At 48.1% G+C, this 27642-nt stretch overlaps 2 protein-coding genes and 1 pseudogene across 3 annotated transcripts; 2 read left to right on the top strand and 1 right to left on the bottom strand.

Annotated features, from left to right (window-relative positions):
* Positions 1–76: 76 nt before the first annotated feature.
* LOC117195342 (arf-GAP with Rho-GAP domain, ANK repeat and PH domain-containing protein 2-like) lies at positions 77–3734 on the top strand. The gene is made up of 7 exons (XM_033399932.1): positions 77–549; positions 622–748; positions 817–1457; positions 1538–1633; positions 2254–2388; positions 2452–2975; positions 3042–3734. The coding sequence occupies exons 1-7, from the start codon at positions 133–135 to the stop codon at positions 3175–3177; spliced, it is 2076 nt and encodes a 691-aa protein (XP_033255823.1). The 5' UTR covers positions 77–132; the 3' UTR covers positions 3178–3734.
* Positions 3735–7660: 3926 nt separating this feature from the next.
* On the bottom strand, positions 7661–17652 carry LOC108151170 (E3 ubiquitin-protein ligase UBR1). Of its 2 annotated transcripts, XM_033399928.1 has the most exons (5): positions 11397–11489; positions 11207–11318; positions 11011–11139; positions 9515–10943; positions 7661–9432 (listed from the first exon to the last, which is right to left on the bottom strand). In XM_033399928.1, the coding sequence occupies exons 1-5, from the start codon at positions 11423–11425 to the stop codon at positions 8510–8512; spliced, it is 2622 nt and encodes an 873-aa protein (XP_033255819.1). In that variant the 5' UTR covers positions 11426–11489; the 3' UTR covers positions 7661–8509. The 2 variants fall into 2 exon arrangements, with proteins under 2 accessions (XP_033255819.1, XP_033255820.1); XM_033399929.1 differs by lacking the exons at positions 7661–9432; positions 9515–10943; positions 11011–11139 and adding exons at positions 13646–13980; positions 16935–17652 and having other exon boundaries at positions 11225–11318; positions 11397–13569.
* Positions 16207–23943, top strand: LOC117195339 (annotated as a pseudogene).
* The last annotated feature ends 3699 nt before the right edge of the window (positions 23944–27642 follow it).

Genomic DNA, 27642 nt, shown 5'->3' with positions numbered 1-27642 from the left:
GAAGACGATAACCACCTTCTCGAGCGTCAAGCTGCGCATGGATGTGATGAAGAGGCGCTCCAGCTTTAAGGCGGGGGCGAAGGTCCCCTTGTGCGGTTTCCCTCGGGCGTGGTCGAAGATATACTTAAGGAGATGCAGAACCGAAAGGCCATACTCAGGGACCGCCAGTTCCAGACATTTCTCGACCATGAGATGAAGACGCCAAGGGAGTCGATACCCTTGGACACCATAACCACGCTGCAGTGCGTCAGCAACAATCGCGTCACGGACACGGCGACCCACTTTTACTGCTTCGAGATCACGACATCTCAGCCGAAAAACGGAGGCAACGGCAACGGAGTAAGCGACAGCATGTCCTCGAATCCCAATCTGGTGATGACCAGCAGCTCGTCAGGGAACGTCAAGCAGCAGCGGGTTTCCCATCTGTATGGCGTGGGCAAGGAGTCCGAGAGGGGCGTCTGGATGCAGAAGATCCTTGAGAGTCTCACCAACAGTATGCCTGTCAAGTACACATGCCACTATTACCGCGCGGGCTGGTGCTACCTAAAAGTGGGTGAAGCGTTAAGCTCCTCCCTGAGACCCCATGCCTAATGCGTTGCATTCCGTTCCGTTCCGTTTCAGAACTCTATCACGTCAGAGTGGAGTGGCACCTGGTTGGTGCTTCGCAAGAGCCAGCGACGTCTCATCTTCGTGAGCGAGGCCACTGGGAATGTGGAGAAAATGGACTTGCGCAAGGCGCGATGCATAGGTGCTATATAAGAGCTATGTAAGAGCTATAAAATAACATTTAATTGCATTTCTATCCCTCTAAAATAGTGCTCAAGGAGAGTGACGAGTCCATCGACAACCTGCACGTGGGGATCGGGCCAATGCTGATGATTGACTGTCCGCCGTATGCTGTCTACATGATCATGAGCTCGGCACGAGAGACAAAGATCTGGCGTCACATCATTCGGGAAGTGGCACACAACAACGGCTTTTCGCTGGGGGATCAGCAGTTGACGCGGTACGATGTGCCCGTGATAGTGGATAAGTGCATTAACTTTGTGTACATCCACGGGTCCATGTCGGAGGGGATCTATCGCAAATCAGGCTCGGAGAACTCCATGCACAAGCTGATGAGCGCCTTCCGAGCGGATGCCTTTAATGTGGAGATCACCCGAAACGAGTACAATGAGCACGACGTAGCCAATGTCCTCAAGCGGTTCATGAGAGACTTGCCCGAGCGCCTCCTGGGCAAGCTAACCGACAGCTTCGTCTTCGTCACCGAGCTGAATTTGGCCGCCGAGAAGATTCCCATCTATCGTGAGCTCCTCGCTCGCCTCTCGCCCATCGAGCATGAGACCTTGCGCCGGATCGTGGGCCACCTGGTGTTCATTAGCTCGCAGCAGACCAAGAACAAGATGAGCGTTCAGAATCTAACCATGATCTGGGGCCCAACGCTGCTGGCCAAGAAGGTGGGTCCCCTGTCAAACCTTGGCTACTATATTTAGGAGTATGTGCATAATTATCTGTATGTTTCCGGCTTCTCCAATAGAGCGATGAGCTAATCTACTCTCAGAAAGAGGCCGATGTTCTCAGCGATCTCATTCTTCTGTACAAGAACCTATTCCCCGTCAGTGCCGATGAAATTGTAAGTTGAACGCTACCTTACTTTGAATCTATGAATGTTTTTATACCAGATACTCAAGAAGAGTACAGGAGTATAGGAGTATGTGGTAAAAGTGGATGTGTGTATGACCCAGATGGAAGCGTTCCCGAAGCCATAAAGTATATATATTCTTGATCAGCATCAATGGCCCAGTCGATTGAGCCAAGTATGTCTGTCCGTCCGTCCGTGTGTCCCTCCCGATGAGCGCCTAGATCTCAAAGACTCTTAAGCTAGAGCAACCAGACTGTATGTGACTGTGATATCAAAATTTTACCCCGCCCCCTTCTGCAGTCACAAAGCACGAAAGTCTGTGGCATCCTTAATTTTAAAGATACACGAAAACGAAAACGTTGAATCATAGAAAATCATAGAAGATTGCCGAATCTAGATCAGATCGGGTCATTATTATAGCCCTAAGAAACAAATGTACGCTACGCCCAGCCACGCGCTCTCTCATTCTCCCTCCCACACACCCTTCCTCGTGCAGTGTGCGCGATCTGGCAGAAGAGAGCAGAGAGCAACACACCTTCTGACTGAGTATCGGGTATATCACAACGTTCCCTCTCATTCTTTACAACTATGTTATATTTTATTCAATGCAGAAACGGGAGCAGGACATGCTGGCATGCCTGCAAAAGTATTACGCTGCCGCCGAGACGCTCAAAGATGCGGTCAAGCAGTCGGGGGACATAAAGATCTGGATCAGCCTGAATCCGAATCCAGACAACATCACAGAGGTTTGCCATCAGTTATGATTGATCACTTCAGTATGTAATGATCTAATCGCTCTATCCGTCCAGGAAAAGATGCAGGTGAACGCCACGATTTCACCCACCAAAACCGCCTACGAGCTATGTCGGGAATATTCCGTCAAAATGCAACTACCAACCCATCAACTGACGCTCTACGAGGTGATACTGAACGGCAGCCTGGAGCGGCCCCTGCACCATGACACAAAAGTGTTCGACGTGATCCTTAACTGGTCGTACTGGCCGGAGGAAGATCGCAAGCACAACTATCTGATGGTGCGGCCCATTGAGATGCTGCGCGAAATACAGCGGGCGATCAAGAATCTGGCCACAGTGACGCCCGGCAAGGAGCTGCGCTTCGCCGACAATCGCACCAAGACGTTCAAATCTCTACAGTGCGAGCTGCGCGACGGCAAGATTGTTATTTCCAAGAAGGACAAAAACGACAAGACAACTATTATCAGGGAGATATTTCTGCAGAGCTGTACGGCGTATGTTGGCTGTGAGCGCAAACGAGACTTTCCATGGAGCTGGGCCATCACTTTTGTCGAGCGCACCCAGGCACAGATAATGAGGTTTGAGTCTAAAACTGATATCATCAGAGCAAGGTGATTTCTAAGACTTTCATCTCTCCATTGCAGATCGCGAGATGCTCCCTACATTGGCCATGTTCTGGCCGGCAGCGAGTGGGTGGATCGTACCATTTGGTATTCGAGCATCTGGTATTGCCTCTACGGTGACAATATTTTACCACCAGCTGAGATCATCCTCAAGTAAAGGAAGATCTGATCAGCCCTAAACCATATTTTTGTCTCTCTGTTGCATTTCTTTAGTTATTATGTACATACATAGATACTCTGAATTTATATGAAATATGATTAATTTACGATCCGATTTTCACCATCGTTGCACCCCGCCCCCTAACTTTTCGAAGTTTTTTTTTCCTAAACATAAAATGTCGAATAGCTTGGAAAACAATCTACATAGTAAATAATACTATCATACTAATGATCCACATTATCTGTACATAATCATAATCGCCTAAAACCAAAATTGTACATTACCATAAAAACATTATTTTTACTTCTTTGCATATGTATGTATAACTGAGTGTTCGATACAGTCTAAGTATCGAAATTACTTTCTGACTACATATACTTTTGGCTACATAAAGCCAAACAGGCAATATTTTCATATTTTTAATATCATTTATTATATATTTATATATATACTTGTTTTAATGGGGTCTGCGATTATATACAGTACATACAAATATTTTGTACCCATTCATTTTAGAATCAACACAATCCAGAAAAGGAAATGTTGAATGAAAATAAAAAGAATACGGAATATACTGTTCATTAATCCGTTCATTATCTTAGAAATAAATTATTAATAATTTTAGAAAAGTATTTGAACATAGTTGTAACGATTCAGACGAGATGTTGGGGAATGGGAGAAGGGCGCACACTGTTATTCCCGGCTGGGATCCTCGGCAATTTGGGGTGGTGATCTTGCCATCCTCTCGCTGGTTGCCTATCCTCATTATTATTAAAGTTATTAAATATGCATGCTACGACGAGATTCATGAAGGATCTAAAATTGCATCGACGCGTAACTCCCGCTTGTGCTTTCTTCGCCTTGTTCCGGAAAGCTTCCCCACGCCGCAGGTCTCATTGACCCTCCCTTTCTTGGTCATTCCTAGATCGCGAGTGAACATAAACGGAATGACCCCTTTGCGTACCTATGGGATCTTCAGGGACATTCGGCTAGCTGAAGGCAATCCACTTTGAATTCACATTATAAAATTTATTGACCTCCAATATAGGAGCGAATCTAACTTAAGACTAAAAAAAACGAGGGGGAACGTTGTGAGTTGCTGCGGACACCGCAACTCTACAGTTATACCCGATACTTAGTCAGTATGGCTCTCCTCCGGCAGACGCCGCTAATATTGAACGACACGACAAAGAGTGGCGCTGCGTAGCCACTGCAAATTGATTTGTTCCTTTTGGCTATAAAAATGATCCGATCTGATCCAGATTCAGCAATCAGACAGATATGGTCATTCCTTATGATTGTGCGATGTGATTTTCAGTTTTCTCGTATCGTCGAAATTGTGGATGCCACAGATTTTCGCTCTTTGTGGGGTCGGTAGGGGGTGGGGCAAAGTTCTGAAATATTCTTGTAACAGTGACATATCACAGTGGGCTGGATATAAAATGTCGTTGCTCTAGCTCTTATAGTCTTTGAGCACTAGGCGCTGATAGGGACGGACAGACAGACAGGGCTCAATCGACTCGGCTATTGATGCTGATCAAGCATATATGTATGTATATACTTTATGGGGTCGGAAACGATTCCTTCTGGACGTTACGCACATCCATTTTCACCACAAATCTAATATACCCCAATACTCATTTTGAGTATCGGGTATAAAAAGAAGGGCTTTAAAGACTAACGAATTGGATAATGAGTAATAATAAATAAGACGAACAATTAATTTCTTTAGGTGCATGCATAGAGTCGACGAGCAAGACCGTGAAGGGAGGAAGAAAACGGAACAACAATAGGGGGAATAATTTGAGTGCTTATCTCTCTCTCCTTTTTTTCTTGAGTGGATTACACTTTGCTCAGTTTGCTTTGCCCCTCAGCGGGCTTTACGTCGAAAACAAAACCAAATAAATTTTTAGAATCATAGATAATGACCATATCTATCCCGTTGCTGAATCTGGATCAGATCGGATTATTTTTGTAGCCAAAAGGAACAAATCAATTTGCAGTGGCTAAGCAGCGCCCGACGTCACGCTCAGACTGATTTTCTGTCTCTCTCGCACACACTCTTTGTCGTGTCGTTCAATATTAGCGGCGTCTGCCGGAGGAGAGCCATACTAACTAAGTATCGGGTATAAATGTAGAGTTGCGGTGTACGCAGCAACTCAGAACGTTCCCCCTCGTTTTTCTTTAACTTTTAACATTTGGCCAATATCACTCACCCCTTGGTCCGCATATCCACGAAAGCGTTTTCTCGATGAAGTCCGGATCTGAAAAGGAAACTCCAATCGAGCCTCAAGATTGAGTCACACAAAGGCAACACGAAATCAACACACTAACAAAAAAATTCTTTTCTTTTCCCACTAGTACTCTACGATATTCCTTCCGCTTTTGGAGGAAAAAATTCTTTGGGTCTTCCCTTTTTGCCCTCGCCTTCGTCTGCCTTTCGCCGCTGACAATGACTATCATACACGGAAAAGCTAACAAACTTATTTAAAATCACTTAACACTAAAACATATTACTAACGAAAGTTTCTGCCTTTTTCAAATTCAGTCCGTTTCTCCTCCGGAACTTTTCCGATGATGAGAATCACTCGCACCATTAATTTAAAGACCTCGCTATGCCCCTGACAGCTTTTGGTTAGGCTCTAGTTAGCTCCCTCTAGTGCCTCAAAGCTCGCTCTCGAAACAAAACAATTCAGTTCTTTTTCAAAAACTACTCAATAGCCCCGCTTGAGTGTTTTGCGTTGAATTGGGCCGGTAACTGAAACATTGATCATGGCTACTTCTTCTCGCGACCACTTTGAGGTCGCCGGGCTAAGGTTGGTTTCTCCTTTCCTGGGACACCAGATTTCCTTGGAGTCTCGGAATCTTTGGAACAGCTAGGCAGATCTGGGTCTGTTGTGAGTCGAAGACCCAACCAAGGAAATGTGGCGAACCGCTGCGTTCCCCTCCTGCCCTTCTGGAGCCAGTCGCTCCAAAGCCAGGTGCTAGTCCGGAAAAGCTTATCCAGGAATAATAAAAGCGGTTTTCCCTTTTCTTTTTGATGCACTTGAAAATAACTTGATGCTGCCAAAAAAGCGCATCATACGCTCTGAGCTTCAGAAACTTGGTATCTCCTTCTGGAGCTCTGAACTGGAGATCAATAATAACGAAGGGGAACGTTGTGAGTCGCAGCTACGGCTCTACATTTCTACCCGATACTCAGTTAGAATGGCTCCCTCTGCCAAAGAGCGCACTCATTGCACGACGAAGAGTGTGTGAAAGAGATGGTCCTAATCCGGAAACATTATCTGGAAATGAGACGAACAAGAGAAACTCAAGCACTGAATTGTCAGAAAAGCCCAAAGCCAAGCCACGAAGTTTCTCCTCCTGGAGAAGCTCTCAATGCGACTTCTCAACTTGAATAAAGACGACATTCGGACTTAAACGATAATATTACAGGAGACTTTCACCTGAAATGTCCCTCAAGAAAGGGAAATTAGTAAATATAGACTGCTGTAGATTCTGTGCAATGGAGCAGGACACAGAATGAATATTCTGCGATCTATTAAAGAAGAGTCTTCAAGTTTGTGAGAACAACAGTGACCGGATTTGGGAAATAAGTCCTACCAAACTGATTGACTTCATTAAAATACAGGGATCTTCCACACAATCCTACTGGCCGGTACTAAAGATGAATTTATTTTCGAAGTGCACATGAACCAACATGGCAAATGTTCTTTTAATTTGCATGGCATTTTCTGTAAGTAGAAGTAGTCGCTACTGACCGACTCTCCGCTCTCCAGCAGCAGCACGAGGTGCTGCACGACGAGCCGTCGTTCTAATTGGACATTGCTCGTTGCAGATTCAATAAAAAATATTTTCAAACTGCATTTTATTTCAAGTTTGTTGGTTTCTTCCAGTTTCTATTTGTGAGATTTTGTTTCGCAACAATATTTGGCTTGAACTTTACATAAATCGATTTTGTTGTTGTTGTTATACAATATATAGATAGAAACATGTTTGTGTATGTTTGCATACATATATCTATCCATAGATAGTTACCATATGGAGGTGTTAAGTTTATTCTGATAAAGAAACATGAAATTTGACTAAATTTAGTATGTTTGAAGTCATCTTCTTGTCGTTAAAGGTTTGCCGAGTGGAGTGGAAGGAGAATACATATTGTTCGGAAGTGTGCAAAGTTGAGTTTAAGGTGTGCCAATATGTGTGTCAACGTCTTACGGGTGTCAGTGTTCTTCGGATGGAAGTGCGTCCCGGCAACCCACCCGGTTATTTGGATTGATGAACACACATATGTATGTATATCTTCGGGTTAGGTTACGCTACCGCCTTCTTTTCAAGACTGCACATAGCCCTGCTGCTTCCCTGCTAAGTGTCAATAATGGTGGGGATTTGGATAAGGATTCAGAGATTTCTATGTACACAGACTTGGGAGTTGCTGATGACATGGCCGTGGTCATGGAACAGACTATAGATCAAATTATCAATCAGAAGCAAAGAAACACAGAGTGCTCATTTGTTATATTTTCTTTCTTTCTTTTCGGTTACTCTTATCTGCTGTGGGGGTCACATGTATAGTCTCGTGTATAGTCCTTGAAGGTGCTGGCAAAATCTAGCCTAGTTTTTTTTTAAGTGTAGTATATGTATATTATATATATATATAACTAGAGAAGGTCCTCGAAATTCGGTCTACTACACAAACTATCAAGAAGTTTTCTAATGTTAGCTCAAAAAAAAATATAATCAAGTTTTTATGTGTTATAGTGTAAGAGAACGCAAGACGATTTTACAAAGTTGAAGCTGGACGTGTGTAAGGATTGTAGTTTTAGTTCGAATTTAGGTTTAGGTTTCTTTTGGTTTTTCGTTTTAGTACTCAACGTGTTGAGGTGTGTGTGTTTATGTGTGGGGAAGGGGGATCTGTTTCCTTTCCAAAGGATAACTTGTAAAATGCTTAGACGTATAAATATGCTCTCCTAATGTTAGTACGTAATAATCACATTGACTGTCGCCATTGCCATCGCTCTTGCTCTCGATCTCCTACAGCTTCATGTTCAGCTCCAGCTCCAGTTCTTCCCCTTTCGTTCCGAAGCTGAACTACTACTTCTCGCTCTTCGTTCGGACTACATGTGATGCCATTGCCTTACAGCCACGTTGGCATTATCATTGAGTCGAGCAATTTCCTCGTGCAGCTTGTGACCCAACCACTGCATAAAGATGCGGCGATAGGCATACTGGCTGAGGCGCAATGGATTGCCGCGCCTTAGGCCCTGATCCGTCTCCCCATACTCGTCCAGATACGGTGGCTGGACATAGCAGCCCTTGCCACGGCCTAGATAGACAACCTGGCAGTCCCGTATGCGTAGAAATATGCCGACCTCGGCGCCGCAGCTGTGGGCATGATGGGTGCAGGCCCCACCGACATCTTTCCCAGCTCTGGCTGACAGCAGTACGACTGTCCACAAAGCACTTTGCCACAGATCAGGCACATCGTAGGGGTCTTCATTTCCTCGCGCTCGTTTTTGGGACAGAAAATGTCCGATACGCTGTTGATCAGATCGCTGTAGTCCTCAAAGAGCGGCTTCAGCTCCGGCAGGGGACGCAGACATGGTAACACCTCCACGGGATCTCCATAGCGTAAACTGCACTGCTCGGCCTGGCGCAGGATGTGCGGATGCGAGGCAAAGTTGTGCATCACGGTGGCATAGACTGTCTCCATATCGAAATATACGCCCATGTCAGCATCCAGACCCAGGTACTGGCACATCAGGTCAAATCTATCCGGTTGTTCTGTGGGGAACGTGTCGGGGAACTCAACATCGGTCAGGCAGCGGTAGAAGAGGCAGGCGCATCGCAAGAATGCTCTCATCTGACACTGTACATACTCCAGCATCAGGGCCAGGTGCTGCAGCTCGCATGGGATTACCACAGTCTGCTCTTGGTTCTGACTTTGGCTCTGACTCTGGTTGTGCTTCTCCTCCGACTCCTTTTGCTGCACCAGCTGGCGCATTCGGGCTGGCACATTGTAGCGACGATAGAACGCCACCATATTCTCCTGGATCTTCGAGGGAAGCTGCTCCACATATGCTAGCTGAGAGAGCTCAGTTGGCGCCTTGCCAGCCTCCTCCTTGGCCCGCCGACTGTCCAGCTGTTTCTCAACGTCAAAGCAGATGACGGCCTTTGTGACATTGGCCAGGAACATTGTCTGCATCATGTAGAAATCGAACATGCTCCCGCTGGGCAGAAAAGTGTGTTCTATGCAACAGATTGAAAATCAAGAATCAGTAATCAGCAACAAAGAGAGCGATGCGACGCACTGGATTCGGATTACACTTACCATTCTCCCTCACCATGAGGTTGAGGACCCCAAAGCTTAGCTGGACTAGCATGCGAAAGCAGTCCCATTCGAGGACACTGGTTCCCTTCTGGTTGAATATGGTGTCCAGCAGCTTGGACGCCAGTTCGGGTCGCTGCGGAGCCCAACTCGAGTAGAGGGCGCAGGCGCGCACCAGGTTCGTGGTGCACGTCTGATGGCGCATGGGCATCTCCACCTTGAGCGGCTTCCGCATAGTGTACATGTAGATCTCAAGGGACTCCAATGTGTAGCTGCATGTGTCAAACACCAGGTACGGGTTCTCGGCCTCGCCGCCTACTCCGCCCTCTGTGACAGCGTTCGGCTGTTGGCTTATCATCGCATTTTGCAGCGCCTTGTTGAAGGAGGTCATCACCTCCATACAAGTGGCGTGCAGCTGCGGCTTCGCGATCAGCTGCACACTACGCTCGAACTGAGCCAGATCGCCGATTACATTGGACCTGCGCAGAACGCTCGGATACTGCCACATGGTGTTGTCACCGGCTGGAGCCGATAGCTCCCCAGCAAGAGTCCTCATGATCTCCACGAAGCAGTCCAGGGGCAAGTAGCTCTCGGAGCTGACAGCCGGCGGCACTCCGGGAAGGCCGCCGGGAATAAGTCCGACCAGGGGCTCGCTGACGGGGAGCACAGTATTGCTGAGGGCCCGGCAATACGGACAGTGGAACTCCACGTTGTGGCCCTGGCTGAGGGCGAGACGATTCCGGTGGAGGCGACGCTGCTCCTTAGACTCCTCGTTACTGTAGTACTCCTGCCAGCACTTGTAGTGCATCACGTGGCCGCAGCAGCTCACGTGCATGCCGCACTTGCCCTTGTAGTGGCTCGGTGTAGTCAGGATCACGCGTGAGGTCTGCACAAACGCGGAGCTAACGAGCGGTGGTCCGTCCGGGTTGATGCTACAGTTCTCGAAGCACAGGATGCATTTGAAGCTGTTCTCCTGCGACTGGTAGTGGGCCCGGTTTGGCCCCAGGCAGGCCGGGTTCTGCTTTATCACTAGAGCTGCCGCACCCTGGTCCTCTAGGCTCTCATCCGATATATCCTCCCAATCCATAGCGGTGCTGCCCATGGAGGATGCCGCCCCCCGGCTACTAGAGGCTCCTGTTGAGATTGAATCCTGCTCCAGGTCGCTGTTGGCAAACATCTCAGCGTTCGACTTCATAAAGGACTTTTGGGCACTCTGCATCTGGGCCATAATCTTGGCTCGACGCTCGGCGGCCAGCTTGGCGCGGGTCTCCTTCTCCTGGCGTGCCTGTTCCTCGGATGTCAGCGGCGGCTCTTCGCCCGCAGTCTTCTTCTGAGAGCCGCTGGGCCCGGCCGCTGCTGCTGGCGCCTGCTTGGCCTGCATATCCTTGTACCGTTTAATGGTCCAAAGCACAAAGTCACGATGTGCCTCCAACTGTGGCGAAATGAGATCAAATTAAAGGACATTCAAGGCAGGCAGTATATAAAGCGTGGACACTAACCCTTGGGCAGCGTGCTAGCTCGTCCAACTTGTCGAGGATTCCAAACTGCTGCGCGCGCTCATAGAAACTGAGAAATGGGTAGTGCTCGCTAAGTTCCTCTTGGATGGCAAAGCCGAGCAAATGTAAAATCTGAATTGAAAAGAAATTACGATTGTTAACATCAGAAGCAGAACGAACAGAACAGGAAACTACATACCTTCTGCACATGGGATTCCGAGAAGGAGCGGCTGCGAATGTCCAGAGCCCGATCCATAGTCAAAGTGCAGATGCTGAGGAACACATTGCACTGCAATATGTTGGCCATGGACCTGTAATGGTAGCAAGAGAAAATTGGCATTAGCATTAGCAACAGAATCCTCCATACGAGTATCCTCAAGCGGACTCACGTGAACGCTGGAGTCAACTGCGGCAGCATGGGGGCGGACAGCAGACCAGTTCCTTTTTGGCCTTGCGACGCTCCCGCTGCAGCTCCTCGGCCTTTGATTTATCCTCCTTGGTGTAGTGATAGAAGTACACGTTGAATTCTTCGAACAGCGACTCCTTCAGAACGTAGACGCCCTTCCGATCGGCACCCACGGGCTTCTTGAACGTGGCCACCGTGTTGATGACGTCCTCGAAGACACTGTCACTGTTGCCGCCGGTGGTGTCAGGCAGGGCGCGACTCAGCTCCGAATGGGAGTAGGATTTGATGCACAGCAGCTGGATTATCTCCTTGCGCAGGCGATCTTCCTCGGTCACGAGCGATACTCCGGGCATCCAGCGCTCCCCGATGATGACGATGAGCAGCTCGAGGAACTCGTCGATCATTGACAGCTGGCGCATGAACTCATCGTCGAGGGGGGACTCGGCCAGCTTCGATTCGTAGTGTGACTGGGCCCATCCGATCAGATTGAACTTGTTCAGGGCATGGATGAGGAACTCGTTGCTCTCCATAAGAGAGGCACCAATCTGCAGGCAGACAATGTCCCTGTCCAGCATCTCGACGCGGCAGCGCACATTTCTGTAGAGGTACAGCTGGTGGAGCAGAGAGTAGCCGTTGCGGCGCCACATTCCGGCGGCCACCTGGGCAATCATCGCATGGGTGCACAGCACCGGCTCTATGATCTCGCGCGGCGTCATCTTGATGTTCAGCGCCTCGGTTTCGGCCACCAGGCAGTCGTAGCTTAGGTCGTGTGACCCCAGATGCAGGTAGATCCCGGCATAAAAGCGAGTCAATGGCAGATGAATGGACACCGGCCGCACCGAGACATCGTATATGAGGCAGTTGGCCACATGTCCAGCCACACTCTTGGCCTCCGCCTCCTCGCCTCCGACAATAAAGTTGTTGCTCACCAGAGCCCGCACCGTCATCTTGTAGAGTTTGTGCAGCAGCGTCTTGTCGGTGGATGCCCACTCGATCACCTGCGAAATGGTCGTGGCCAGCTTTATGTGCAGATTGAAGGCGCACTCCCACTCCGGCTCGTAGTCCATATGCTGTCCCGTCTGGCGAGTAATCGACTCCATGCCTTGCATCACATTTAGGACTCGCATCAGAGCCTTGCAGCCTTCTAGAAATCCAGTGCGCAGCTCATTGCTCAGAACGTCTGGCTTGAGGCTGAGCAGATAGCGCAGGTCGTACAGAATATAGTTGGCTCGCTTGAAGAAGGTCAGGCTGGCAATGTTCTTGCTGAAGTGGAGGGTGCGATTGAGGATGAATTTCTCGATGGCCACGTAGTAGAATGTGTGCAGCAGCTTGTCGAATATGCCCTCCTTGGCGATCAGGCGATGGGCAATGCTGGGGACGGTGAAGAGCTGCACACTGAGAGAGACTATCGAGAAGGCGTGGTCGTGGTCATCGTTGATGAAGTCCTCCACGATTGTCGCGTAGCGGCGTGAGAACTCTTGGGCCAGCACCATCTTGTTCTTGTACTCCATGAGCATGCCCGAGATGAGGAGGCGGTGCCAGCAGGTGCGAGCGGTCTTCCACAGCTTCACGTCGCACTCGAGGATGTGGCGGATGCAGAAGGACTCCTGCTTCTGCTGCACCAGCTCGGAGAAGGTCTTGCGGAAGAGGTAGTGGCGGACAAGGAACTCCTGGAACCAGCTAAGCAGCTGGAGGGCGAACTGCTGGCAGGCCACCGAGTTGATGTGCAGCACGGAGGTTCGCAGCGACTGGTTGTTGCGGAGATTGGTAAGGAGACCGCTCGGTGGTATCATCTGGTTCTCTATGGCCATCTTCAGCTCGTTGCACGCCTTGAACGTGTCGCACTTGACCACGGCCCTGCCCTCGCGGTCTATGGCCGCCACTATCTCCATGGCCTCCTTGTGGCGGCACTTGGCGATCTTTGTCAGCGTCTGGATGACCTGGTCAAACGTGTGCGACTCGTCGTTGTACAGCACCGTGCAAAAGTGCGCCCCATCCAGCTCCAGCCCCTCCCCGTCGAGGCACTTCAGACTGGCGTTCGGCTCGATCTCCAGATAGTTGACGCAAAACGCCAGAATGGCACTGAAGCAGATCTCGCTGCGCTCCAAAACGGCCCCACTGATGATCTTGCTCTCGAGCGGATTCTTTCGATTATCCTGCAACAGATACGGATACGGATTCGGATGTTAAAGTAAGGGGTAGCATGCTAGGAAGCACTCTCGTTTTACTCACCAAATGCAGATGACAATAGTGATCCTTCTTCCAGGCCTCATTGTCCCCACAATCGCAGCAGCCACCGCCGCCGGAGGTGGACATTTTGTACTTGTGGAAGCGATGAGCCGACCGCTTAAAGCAGTTTACGCACAGCACACAGGTGGGATCCATGCCACACTCCCGGCAACTGTAGGTGGGCTCCCCATTTTTGAACACCTTGCCGCAGACGGTAGCGGTGTTGCCCTCGAGCCGCAGCTTCTCCAGCGCCGATTTTGGGTTATCGCCAAGCATGAACTCGACCAGAACATCGATTATCTCCTCCTTGGCCAGGGCTTCTTTGAACATGCATTTCACTAAACAAAATATAAGAAAACGGAGCAACGGAGAGGCATGAAATAATTGACAAGGTTACGAGAACATATATGCTGGGGGTGGGTACAATGCTGGCAAATGAATTCGTTCGGTGACCCAAGACATTCAACGTCGATGCCTTCTTTAGGTGGAAGTAGGAGGCGGGAATAAGGAGTATATGTATTTCCCTAAACTCTGTCGAGTATCGGGTATAACTAAGATAGCGTAGGGAAGTAAGAACATACATATGTATGGCTGACATGTTCTGCAAAAAATCGCTCCAATTGATAAGACAACACATCCATCAACCTCTGTATGCTGCACCATCAAGCGTCCCATGTGAAACCAGCAGAAGGCTGTTACGCGCGGATACCAGGCAAAAACGCATTCCTCCTTCACGAATGCTCCAGTAGCCGCTTGTGTGGAGTAGACTTCGAATAGAGGGTATACATATGTATACACATGCACATACATACATACGTGCATCACAATATTCAATCATTAGCCCCACTCTAGGATTAATTTCAGTTCTAGACAGCATGGAGACTACTTTGGTGATTCAAAGTAAAATAATTCGGTCTTACTCGGGGGATAGAGACGGAAGAGACCCTGTGAGTGCCAAAGTGAGTGGAGAACACACTACTTGAGTTAGGGTGAAGGTGGGGATGGGATGTGGGATTTTGGATAAACGCATTTAGTCATTGTTTAGCGGTGTAGTATTACTTGCATTCGTACAGCATACGTGCATATACATATGTATATATGTACATACATGCATTTGTATGTTCATATGAACATACATATGAGTAACACAAACATCATCGGTCTGTGTAAAATATCACTTAGTTTTTAGAACAGGTTAAACAGCATAAAGAAAGATATCATGACAATCATGATCGTGATGATGACGATGATGTTGCGACCGCAAGAGAGCTGGAGACTGGAGGCGAAGAGAAACCTTCCATCGAAACGAGTTTTCGAATTGAAATCAAAACCACAAATCGTCAAATACAACAAATACAAATACAGTTCAAGGTCGCGCCTTTATATGCAACACATACATATGTACATATGTATGTACGTATGCAGGTATGAACTCTGCCTGCATCGTTCAGAGCGAGACAGATAGATAGATACTATCCAATGAGAGTAAGAGAGTAGAAGTAGGAGCGGGAAGAAGAGAGCGCGAGCGAGGGAATCAGATGTAAGAGCGACAGCGGTTCCCGTTAGCTATTTTTATACCTGGTACTCGAAGAGTACAAGGGTATATTCGATTTGTGGTGAAAGTGAATGGGGATGTGTGTAACTTCCCAGAACTTCCGTCCGTCCGTCCGTCCGTCCGTCCGTCTTGTTTGACGCCTAGTTGCCGAGTCTGGATCGGATCGGAGCAATATTATAGCCAGAGGGAACAAATGAAATTGCAGTGGCTAGGCAACGCCTTCCACGCGCTCACTCTCTTTCTCTTCTCTCTCTTTCACACACTCTTCCACAATCGACAACGCATCTGAGAATCTGACGTCGCAACGATTCTCGGGCTATCAACGAAAATAATAAATACAACAAAGTCTGCAGTGCACATAGTATGTATGCACATACATAGTACGTACATACATGCATATACCTACATACATATGTATGTACTGTTTTTTGCTATGTATCTATAGGTGATTCTTCCATTTACTGACGAATATGTGCATGCAAAACGTTCCACTGTAAAACACCAACATATGTACATAACTACGTGTGCAACAGTGTGCTGCTGAGGCGTAATAGAGTGGAACAAAGAACGGAACGGGCGGGCGAGGGCCTAGAACAGAGCAGCACAGAGGAGAATCGATCAGCACGGAAATGAACGGAACGGAACTGAACGGTAAAGATCACAGCTGAGGCGGAATTGTCCATGCCATATTCCACGCTCCTTGCGAAAAGCAAACAAAAAGCTCAGCCCCTCCCCACACAAAGAAATGTCCTTCCGGCCTTCTCCGGCGACATGCCAGCGATAGCATTTGTTAATCAGCTAATCGCACCGAGTGGAAAGGAGAGGAGAGGAGAAGGAGAAGTTTAAGGCACCCCAACCAAATACCCAAGTACTCAAATGGGAACAAAATTAAGCAGAAACAGAAAAGATTTGTTTAAGGATAATGTATTAACACGAATGACATACATATATCATCATATGCTTACACATATATATACATATATGTACTTACATGAATATATGTACAATGTACATATATACTCGACACACGAATGCATTCACACAAGAAAGTCTGTATGTCTAATTGTATCAGCCGTTTATTGGCTCCACAAAGAGACAACCTCACGAATTCAAAATCCATCCGTAAGTCTGAAGAAAGCTGGAAAAGACTGGGGACACGTCAGAGGACTGGGGCTGAGGCTGTGACTGAGGTCTGTTCTGGTCTGGACAAGGGCCAGGTAAAAGCAAGTTGAATAAACCGAATTGAATTCAAATACAAATATATATATTTCACATTCTGTTTTATCAGTCATTGTCGTCACAACCACCGTGGCCCAAAGTCTGTCCTCACAACAGTGTCATCTTAACATCTACGTTTTCTGTTCTGCTCGATTGCCTACGACGATCTCTATATGAAATTGAGAAAGTAGAAAGCAGCAAGGTCCTATCATGGTTATCCTGGATCCTGGAGCTTCCTAGCCTACGAGTCGAGTATGTGCTGCCAGATCCCAACAGTTTACCCCTGCACGAGGGGTATAAGAGCGGTTTCATATGTCAAGTCAATCGAAGTTCCAGCTTTGCTGTTCACTCTAAAGCTTTGTGAACAACACCCCAAATATAATAATAACAACAGATAAACAGTGGGAGGGAGGAGCGGCAGAAAAGGGAGGTTGACGCAGTAGGCGCAATACCAAATCGTTTGTTCAAACGACAATAGAAACAAAATGAAACCCAAGAGCGAGCAGTAGTGCATCTCACCTGTGTCCAGCTCGTTCTCGTAGTCAAAGTACTTGGGCGACTCCTTCTTGAAGAACTCGATGAAGTCGTTGCGTGTCAGTGTGCCAGCCTGGAGTTTCAGCCGCCACTCCTTCAGCGGGGTGCTGCACTCGTCCGGGGGCCCACTACAACGTCGTCCATATCGAAAAGATCCATCTTCTTCCTCCCAGTGTCAGTGTGTGTCCCTCCCTATGCTCAATGCCCGATGCAATGTTCGATGCTCGTGGCGCTGGTGTGAGTGTGATGTGTGGGATGGGGTCGCTCTGCTGCAGTTTTAATGCTTTTGGTGTTGTGTTGGTGTGCTTTCAGAGCTTTTTCGATTCTTGCTTCTCTTCTCTTCTCTTCTCGAAGGCGACTTGCTGTCTCTTTCTGGCTCTCAGCTGTGATTTAAGCGTGGGTGGCGGGTGGCTTGTCCTTCGCACCTAACGCCGTTGTTGCAACCGTTTGTCGTTGTGGTTATCGTGGCTGCATTTGAACCAATTCGAATCGAGGGTTAGCGGAGGTGCTTCTGTGACTCTTTCCGCGATGAGGAGGCACTATCGTTCTCGTAGTTACTTGAAAATTTAATTTTCAAAAGCTGAACGGAAACGAGAAAATAAAACACATTTTGAATTTACAGCGAAGTTTCACGCAACAATTCCGATTCACGTTTCACTTATTTTTGTCAGTCACTTTTGAAGTTGCCCTAAGGATTTAGTTTGAATCAATATCCGTACAGAACACACTAGGCACAGGCACACTTCGACGTGGGTGGGTGGAAGAAATTGAATTGGAATCGTGGAATCGTGGGTGGAATTAGATTTGTAAGCTAGTCTTTAGTAGACCCTTTAGTTAGCCCCTGAAGCTAGCCTTCCTTTCTTCTTAATGCTATCATACATAGGCACTCGGCTGTAGTCTTTTTAAGTCTTCAGAGATGTTCTTGATGATCACCTTGATCGTCTGTGCAATACTATTTTTGTCAGACCCGACGCGTCGCTAAGTTTCAAGATCTATAGAGATCAAGGATACAGGAGTGCAGTTTACGTGGCATGATGTGCGATTATTGAAGCACTTTCTTTCAGTTCGAGATCAATGGCAACCGGAGGAGAAGGCTATCTGCGAGGGTCCTTGGTAAATCATCCGATTTATCTATTTCGCCGATGCATAGCCTTACCTCTGAGCAAACTTCGGCGCGCCGATGTTTACATACATTAAAGTAAGATTAAGCCCATGCACCTATATATTTGAAACGAATACCTGTAGAATACAATATGTGCGCATTGAGACGGCTGATTCATCTGAGGGAAGTTCTTGGACCCAGCGCATTTCTCTTCCCAGCACTCCTATTCCCATCATGTGCCTAGGCCTAGCCCTAGCCCAATATGTGTTGCGGATACTCCTATTCACGTAGTATTAGATCTAACACGCACACACATTGCACTAGTATACGTACGTATACTTGGATTTCATTTACTTACCAAATGGGAATGGGACGAACTCTCTCTGCCACAAGCAAAACTAACTCTCTCTCTCTCATCCTCTCTCTCCCTCGATTTCATTTTGCCTCAAATGAATTCAGGAATCTTCTGCGATCCTTGGGCACCACCTCGAAACTGCTGGGCGAGGCCATTGGCGAACGGATCACGTTCAAGGCCAAGGGTGCCAAGAAGCGTCTGGACAGGAACCTAAGGAGCTCCACGGAAGCGATCAGCAATCTCAGCGCTGACGCTGGCAGCCGTCTGAAGAATGCCAGCAGGCGATTCGGGTCGAACTTCACCTTGGGGGGCAGGGGAGGCCATGGGGACAGAGAAGCGGAGGGTGGAGAAAGCTCCGTGGGAGAGTTTGACCTTGAGCGACGACAGACCATGCCCAACACGGATGTCTTCAATGCGATACAGTTCTCCAGTCCCCTGAACCGGAATGTCGTCGGCGGAGGATTCACCGATCTCCGCGATCAGGCAAAGGTCACTGCCAAAGTCAAAGTTGAGGATCAAGAGGTGCCAGCTGGGGGGGACGGTGCCGGGGATGATGACGGCTGTTATGAGGTGCCCAAGGTGCAGGGTAAGCCCCCAGCTACGATGAGGCACTGAGGGCACGTCCCTCCCCACCTCCCCCGCTGGCCAGAAATCTCTCTCAGGAGCAGGTCCAGCTACGGACGCAGCAGCGTCCCCCGATCCGCGGAGATGACGCAACGACGTCGTCTCCGCCATCGTCCCTGCCAATGCCCGCGTTCCCTCCGCCGCGCCTCTCCCAACAGCCGGAGCGGTTCCGGCTGGACGCACTGCAGCCGCCCGTGCGGCAGAAGCGCCGCAAGAACTACGAGCACATCGAGCTGCGACGTCCCCCCGTGGACTCCGCCGAGCTGAAGGAACTGAATCGGGCAGCGGTGGTAGCGGAGCGAGAGGAATCGCTGCTAATCTGCGCCAAGATTGCCGCCGAAGAGGCGAGGGCCCCAAAGCCAGAGCGCAGCGATTCCTGGCAGTTCTACGGCGAGGATGTCGATTCGCAGCAGGGAGAAGAGGTGCAGGAAGAAGACTCCTCCCGGGAACCGGTCTATGCCAACCAGGAAGCCACCTACGGGAAGCTCTTCGAGATGGCCACCGCGGGGAGCAGTCGCGGCTGCAACTTGTTGACCCCCAACCAGCAGCAGCAGCAAAACCAGCAGCAGCAAGAGCTGGCCTGCATCAGCGAAGATGGGGAGCTGGACAGCAACGACGGAGCCGTCGGTGGATGGTCCGCGCCCCAGGAGCTGATCGAGGAGTTCGATCCATTAATGAGCAGCAAGTGCTCGACGCTGGAGCGTTCCAACAAGAGCAACGAGCTGCTACTGCTCGAGCACCTACTGGAGGAGGACACCTACGGCACTGTGAAACAAGAGCGGGATCAGGACGATGTCAGCATGTGCACCTCCGAGGAGGAGCCGCCTAGTGGATGTGCGGCCACGACAAGTGGTCGCCAGCCCCAGATCGTGCACCAAAATGCCCAGCTGCTGAACGACAGCCTGGAGCATATGCTGGACCGCGAGCAGGAGCAGTTGGAGGCACGTGCCAGGCCCTATCTGAGCAAGATACCCGAGGGGACCGCCAACAGATCCATGGTGGACTTGGCCAGCGCCTCAAGAAATCGCACCAATTGGTTTGTGGCAGACGGTTCTCCAGTCACAACCACAGCCACAGTCACCTCCACCTCCACGTCCAGCAGCAGCACAAAGTCAGCACTACCAATCGAAGGCGACAGCCCACCCACCTACCTGGAGGCCATTGGAGGAACAGGAACCAGCGGACAGACCGCCCCTGTCAGTATCGAGTCTCGTTCTACGCTTAGCTCTCGTCTGCGGAAGACGATAACCACCTTCTCGAGCGTCAAGCTGCGCATGGATGTGATGAAGAGGCGCTCCAGCTTTAAGGCGGGGGCCCAGAGGCAGTCGGAGGTGAAGGTGGCCCTGCAGATGGTTCCCCGGCCCAGTCTGTCGCCGCTTCTGGTGCGCTACGAAGGTCCCCTTGTGCGGTTTCCCTCGGGCGTGGTCGAAGATATACTTAAGGAGATGCAGAACCGAAAGGCCATACTCAGGGACCGCCAGTTCCAGACATTTCTCGACCATGAGATGAAGACGCCAAGGGAGTCGATACCCTTGGACACCATAACCACGCTGCAGTGCGTCAGCAACAATCGCGTCACGGACACGGCGACCCACTTTTACTGCTTCGAGATCACGACATCTCAGTCGAAAAACGGAGGCAACGGCAACGGAGTAAGCGACAGCATGTCCTCGAATCCCAATCTGGTGATGACCAGCAGCTCGTCAGGGAACGTCAAGCAGCAGCGGGTTTCCCATCTGTATGGCGTGGGCAAGGAGTCCGAGAGGGGCGTCTGGATGCAGAAGATCCTTGAGAGTCTCACCAACAGTATGCCTGTCAAGTACACATGCCACTATTACCGCGCGGGCTGGTGCTACCTAAAGGTGGGTGAAGCGTTAAGCTCCTCCCTGAGACCCCATGCCTAATGCGTTGCATTCCGTTCCGTACCGTTTCAGAACTCTATCACGTCAGAGTGGAGTGGCACCTGGTTGGTGCTTCGCAAGAGCCAGCGACGTCTCATCTTCGTGAGCGAGGCCACTGGGAATGTGGAGAAAATGGACTTGCGCAAGGCGCGATGCATAGGTGCTATATAAGAGCTATGTAAGAGCTATAAAATAACATTTAATTGCATTTCTATCCCTCTAAAATAGTGCTCAAGGAGAGTGACGAGTCCATCGACAACCTGCACGTGGGGATCGGGCCAATGCTGATGATTGACTGTCCGCCGTATGCTGTCTACATGATCATGAGCTCGGCACGAGAGACAAAGATCTGGCGTCACATCATTCGGGAAGTGGCACACAACAACGGCTTTTCGCTGGGGGATCAGCAGTTGACGCGGTACGATGTGCCCGTGATAGTGGATAAGTGCATTAACTTTGTGTACATCCACGGGTCCATGTCGGAGGGGATCTATCGCAAATCAGGCTCGGAGAACTCCATGCACAAGCTGATGAGCGCCTTCCGAGCGGATGCCTTTAATGTGGAGATCACCCGAAACGAGTACAATGAGCACGACGTAGCCAATGTCCTCAAGCGGTTCATGAGGGACTTGCCCGAGCGCCTCCTGGGCAAGCTAACCGACAGCTTCGTCTTCGTCACCGAGCTGAATTTGGCCGCCGAGAAGATTCCCATCTATCGTGAGCTCCTCGCTCGCCTCTCGCCCATCGAGCATGAGACCTTGCGCCGGATCGTGGGCCACCTGGTGTTCATTAGCTCGCAGCAGACCAAGAACAAGATGAGCGTTCAGAATCTAACCATGATCTGGGGCCCAACGCTGCTGGCCAAGAAGGTGGGTCCCCTGTCAAACCTTGGCTACTATATTTAGGAGTATGTGCATAATTATCTGTATGTTTCCGGCTTCTCCAATAGAGCGATGAGCTAATCTACTCTCAGAAAGAGGCCGATGTTCTCAGCGATCTCATTCTTCTGTACAAGAACCTATTCCCCGTCAGTGCCGATGAAATTGTAAGTTGAACGCTACCTTACTTTGAATCTATGAATGTTTTTATACCAGATACTCAAGAAGAGTACAGGAGTATAGGAGTATGTGGTAAAAGTGGATGTGTGTATGACCCAGATGGAAGCGTTCCCGAAGCCATAAAGTATATATATTCTTGATCAGCATCAATGGCCCAGTCGATTGAGCCAAGTATGTCTGTCCGTCCGTCCGTGTGTCCCTCCCGATGAGCGCCTAGATCTCAAAGACTCTTAAGCTAGAGCAACCAGACTGTATGTGACTGTGATATCAAAATTTTACCCCGCCCCCTTCTGCAGTCACAAAGCACGAAAGTCTGTGGCATCCTTAATTTTAAAGATACACGAAAACGAAAACGTTGAATCATAGAAAATCATAGAAGATTGCCGAATCTAGATCAGATCGGGTCATTATTATAGCCCTAAGAAACAAATGTACGCTACGCCCAGCCACGCGCTCTCTCATTCTCCCTCCCACACACCCTTCCTCGTGCAGTGTGCGCGATCTGGCAGAAGAGAGCAGAGAGCAACACACCTTCTGACTGAGTATCGGGTATATCACAACGTTCCCTCTCATTCTTTACAACTATGTTATATTTTATTCAATGCAGAAACGGGAGCAGGACATGCTGGCATGCCTGCAAAAGTATTACGCTGCCGCCGAGACGCTCAAAGATGCGGTCAAGCAGTCGGGGGACATAAAGATCTGGATCAGCCTGAATCCGAATCCAGACAACATCACAGAGGTTTGCCATCAGTTATGATTGATCACTTCAGTATGTAATGATCTAATCGCTCTATCCGTCCAGGAAAAGATGCAGGTGAACGCCACGATTTCACCCACCAAAACCGCCTACGAGCTATGTCGGGAATATTCCGTCAAAATGCAACTACCAACCCATCAACTGACGCTCTACGAGGTGATACTGAACGGCAGCCTGGAGCGGCCCCTGCACCATGACACAAAAGTGTTCGACGTGATCCTTAACTGGTCGTACTGGCCGGAGGAAGATCGCAAGCACAACTATCTGATGGTGCGGCCCATTGAGATGCTGCGCGAAATACAGCGGGCGATCAAGAATCTGGCCACAGTGACGCCCGGCAAGGAGCTGCGCTTCGCCGACAATCGCACCAAGACGTTCAAATCTCTACAGTGCGAGCTGCGCGACGGCAAGATTGTTATTTCCAAGAAGGACAAAAACGACAAGACAACTATTATCAGGGAGATATTTCTGCAGAGCTGTACGGCGTATGTTGGCTGTGAGCGCAAACGAGACTTTCCATGGAGCTGGGCCATCACTTTTGTCGAGCGCACCCAGGCACAGATAATGAGGTTTGAGTCTAAAACTGATATCATCAGAGCAAGGTGATTTCTAAGACTTTCATCTCTCCATTGCAGATCGCGAGATGCTCCCTACATTGGCCATGTTCTGGCCGGCAGCGAGTGGGTGGATCGTACCATTTGGTATTCGAGCATCTGGTATTGCCTCTACGGTGACAATATTTTACCACCAGCTGAGATCATCCTCAAGTAAAGGAAGATCTGATCAGCCCTAAACCATATTTTTGTCTCTCTGTTGCATTTCTTTAGTTATTATGTACATACATAGATACTCTGAATTTATATGAAATATGATTAATTTACGATCCGATTTTCACCATCGTTGCACCCCGCCCCTAACTTTTCGAAGTTTTTTTTTCCTAAACATAAAATGTCGAATAGCTTGGAAAACAATCTACATAGTAAATAATACTATCATACTAATGATCCACATTATCTGTACATAATCATAATCGCCTAAAACCAAAATTGTACATTACCATAAAAACATTATTTTTACTTCTTTGCATATGTATGTATAACTGAGTGTTCGATACAGTCTAAGTATCGAAATTACTTTCTGACTACATATACTTTTGGCTACATAAAGCCAAACAGGCAATATTTTCATATTTTCATATTTTTAATATCATTTATTATATATTTATATATATACTTGTTTTAATGGGGTCTGCGATTATATACAGTACATACAAATATTTTGTACCCATTCATTTTAGAATCAACACAATCCAGAAAAGGAAATGTTGAATGAAAATAAAAAGAATACGGAATATACTGTTCATTAATCCGTTCATTATCTTAGAAATAAATTATTAATAATTTTAGAAAAGTATTTGAACATAGTTGTAACGATTCAGACGAGATGTTGGGGAATGGGAGAAGGGCGCACACTGTTATTCCCGGCTGGGATCCTCGGCAATTTGGGGTGGTGATCTTGCCATCCTCTCGCTGGTTGCCTATCCTCATTATTATTAAAGTTATTAAATATGCATGCTACGACGAGATTCATGAAGGATCTAAAATTGCATCGACGCGTAACTCCCGCTTGTGCTTTCTTCGCCTTGTTCCGGAAAGCTTCCCCACGCCGCAGGTCTCATTGACCCTCCCTTTCTTGGTCATTCCTAGATCGCGAGTGAACATAAACGGAATGACCCCTTTGCGTACCTATGGGATCTTCAGGGACATTCGGCTAGCTGAAGGCAATCCACTTTGAATTCACATTATAAAATTTATTGACCTCCAATATAGGAGCGAATCTAACTTAAGACTAAAAAAAACGAGGGGGAACGTTGTGAGTTGCTGCGGACACCGCAACTCTACAGTTATACCCGATACTTAGTCAGTATGGCTCTCCTCCGGCAGACGCCGCTAATATTGAACGACACGACAAAGAGTGCGTGCGAGAGAGACAGAAAATCAGTCTGAGCGTGACGTCGGGCGCTGCGTAGCCACTGCAAATTGATTTGTTCCTATTGGCTATAAAAATGATCCGATCTGATCCAGATTCAGCAATCAGACAGATATGGTCATTCCTTATGATTGTGCGATGTGATTTTCAGTTTTCTCGTATCGTCGAAATTGTGGATGCCACAGATTTTCGCTCTTTGTGGGGTCGGTAGGGGGTGGGGCAAAGTTCTGAAATATTCTTGTAACAGTGACATATCACAGTGGGCTGGAAATAAAATGTCGTTGCTCTAGCTCTTATAGTCTTTGAGCACTAGGCGCTGATAGGGACGGACAGACATACAGGGCTCAATCGACTCGGCTATTGATGCTGATCAAGCATATATGTATGTATATACTTTATGGGGTCGGAAACGATTCCTTCTGGACGTTACGCACATCCATTTTCACCACAAATCTAATATACCCCAATACTCATTTTGAGTATCGGGTATAAAAAGAAGGGCTTTAAAGACTAACGAATTGGATAATGAGTAATAATAAATAAGACGAACAATTAATTTCTTTAGGTGCATGCATAGAGTCGACGAGCAAGACCGTGAAGGGAGGAAGAAAACGGAACAACAATAGGGGGAATAATTTGAGTGCTTATCTCTCTCTCCTTTTCTTCTTGAGTGGATTACACTTTGCTCAGTTTGCTTTGCCCCTCAGCGGGCTTTACGTCGAAAACAAAACCAAATAAATTTTTATACCCGATACTCAAAATGAGTATTGGGGTATATTAGATTTGTGGTGAAAATGGATGTGTGTAACGTCCAGAAGGAATCGTTTCCGACCCCATAAAGTATATACATATATGCTTGATCAGCATCAATAGCCGAGTCGATTGAGCCCTGTCTGTCTGTCCGTCTGTCTGTCCGTCCGTCTGTCCGTCCCCTTCAGCGCCTAGTGCTCAAAGACTATAAGAGCTAGAGCAACGATGTTTTGGATCCAGACTTCTGTGATATGTCACTGCTACAAAAATATTTCAAAACTTCGCCCCGTCCACTTCCGCCCCCACAAAGGACGAAAATCTGTGGCATCCACATTTTTAAAGATACGATAAAACCAAAAACGCAGAATCGTAGAGACTGCAGAATCTGAATTGGATCGTATTATTATTATAGCCAGCATCAAGAAAACAATTTCATTTTTTCTCGCCCTGTCTCTCTCTAACACACACGTAGCATAGCCGGCTTTGCTTAGAGTAAAACATTAGCGCCTAGATCTCAGAGACTATAAAAGCTAGAGTAACCAAATTTGGTATCCACACTCCTAATATATCGGACCGAGACGAGTTTGTTTCAAAATTTCGCCACACCCCCTTCCGCCCACGCAAAGGATGAAAATCTGGGGATATTCACAAATCTCAGAGACCTATAAGGCTAGAGTAACCAAATTTGGTATCCGCACTCCTGTTAGATCTCACTATAAAACGTATATCTCAAAATTTCTCCCCACCCCCTTCCGCCCCCACAAAAGACGAAAGTCTGTTGCATCCACAATATTGAGGATACGAGAAAACTAAAAACGCAGAATCATAGATAATGACCATATCTATCCCGTTGCTGAATCTGGATCAGATCGGATTATTTTTGTAGCCAAAAGGAACAAATCAATTTGCAGTGGCTAAGCAGCGCCCGACGTCACGCTCAGACTGATTTTCTGTCTCTCTCGCACACACTCTTTGTCGTGTCGTTCAATATTAGCGGCGTCTGCCGGAGGAGAGCCATACTAACTAAGTATCGGGTATAAATGTAGAGTTGCGGTGTACGCAGCAACTCAGAACGTTCCCCCTCGTTTTTCTTTAACTTTTAACATTTGGCCAATATCACTCACCCCTTGGTCCGCATATCCACGAAAGCGTTTTCTCGATGAAGTCCGGATCTGAAAAGGAAACTCCAATCGAGCCTCAAGATTGAGTCACACAAAGGCAACACGAAATCAACACACTAACAAAAAAATTCTTTTCTTTTCCCACTAGTACTCTACGATATTCCTTCCGCTTTTGGAGGAAAAAATTCTTTGGGTCTTCCCTTTTTGCCCTCGCCTTCGTCTGCCTTTCGCCGCTGACAATGACTATCATACACGGAAAAGCTAACAAACTTATTTAAAATCACTTAACACTAAAACATATTACTAACGAAAGTTTCTGCCTTTTTCAAATTCAGTCCGTTTCTCCTCCGGAACTTTTCCGATGATGAGAATCACTCGCACCATTAATTTAAAGACCTCGCTATGCCCCTGACAGCTTTTGGTTAGGCTCTAGTTAGCTCCCTCTAGTGCCTCAAAGCTCGCTCTCGAAACAAAACAATTCAGTTCTTTTTCAAAAACTACTCAATAGCCCCGCTTGAGTGTTTTGCGTTGAATTGGGCCGGTAACTGAAACATTGATCATGGCTACTTCTTCTCGCGACCACTTTGAGGTCGCCGGGCTAAGGTTGGTTTCTCCTTTCCTGGGACACCAGATTTCCTTGGAGTCTCGGAATCTTTGGAACAGCTAGGCAGATCTGGGTCTGTTGTGAGTCGAAGACCCAACCAAGGAAATGTGGCGATCCGCTGCGTTCCCCTCCTGCCCTTCTGGAGCCAGTCGCTCCAAAGCCAGGTGCTAGTCCGGAAAAGCTTATCCAGGAATAATAAAAGCGGTTTTCCCTTTTCTTTTTGATGCACTTGAAAATAACTTGATGCTGCCAAAAAAGCGCATCATACGCTCTGAGCTTCAGAAACTTGGTATCTCCTTCTGGAGCTCTGAACTGGAGATCAATAATAACGAAGGGGAACGTTGTGAGTCGCAGCTACGGCTCTACATTTCTACCCGATACTCAGTTAGAATGGCTCCCTCTGCCAAAGAGCGCACTCATTGCACGACG

Source organism: Drosophila miranda, unplaced genomic scaffold (assembly GCF_003369915.1).
Source record: "Drosophila miranda strain MSH22 unplaced genomic scaffold, D.miranda_PacBio2.1 Contig_AX_tr1_pilon, whole genome shotgun sequence".
Lineage (NCBI taxonomy): Eukaryota > Metazoa > Arthropoda > Insecta > Diptera > Drosophilidae > Drosophila > Drosophila miranda.
The sequence above is the reverse complement of the archived record's forward strand: the minus strand, read 5'-3'. Positions and strand labels throughout refer to the sequence as shown.

Excerpts from the sequence above, each read along its gene's own strand:
- LOC117195342 (XM_033399932.1), top strand. The coding sequence starts at position 133 with ATGCAGAACCGAAAGGCCATACTCAGGGACCGCCAGTTCCAGACATTT. Across the intron at positions 1,634-2,253 it reads CCGTCAGTGCCGATGAAATT|AAACGGGAGCAGGACATGCT; the intron begins GTAAGTTGAACG and ends TATTCAATGCAG. Across the intron at positions 2,389-2,451 it reads ATCCAGACAACATCACAGAG|GAAAAGATGCAGGTGAACGC; the intron begins GTTTGCCATCAG and ends CTATCCGTCCAG.
- LOC108151170 (XM_033399928.1), bottom strand. The coding sequence starts at position 11,425 with ATGCTGCCGCAGTTGACTCCAGCGTTCAC. Across the intron at positions 10,944-11,010 it reads AGCTAGCACGCTGCCCAAGG|TTGGAGGCACATCGTGACTT; the intron begins GTTAGTGTCCAC and ends ATTTCGCCACAG. Across the intron at positions 9,433-9,514 it reads CCTCATGGTGAGGGAGAATG|AACACACTTTTCTGCCCAGC; the intron begins GTAAGTGTAATC and ends TCTGTTGCATAG.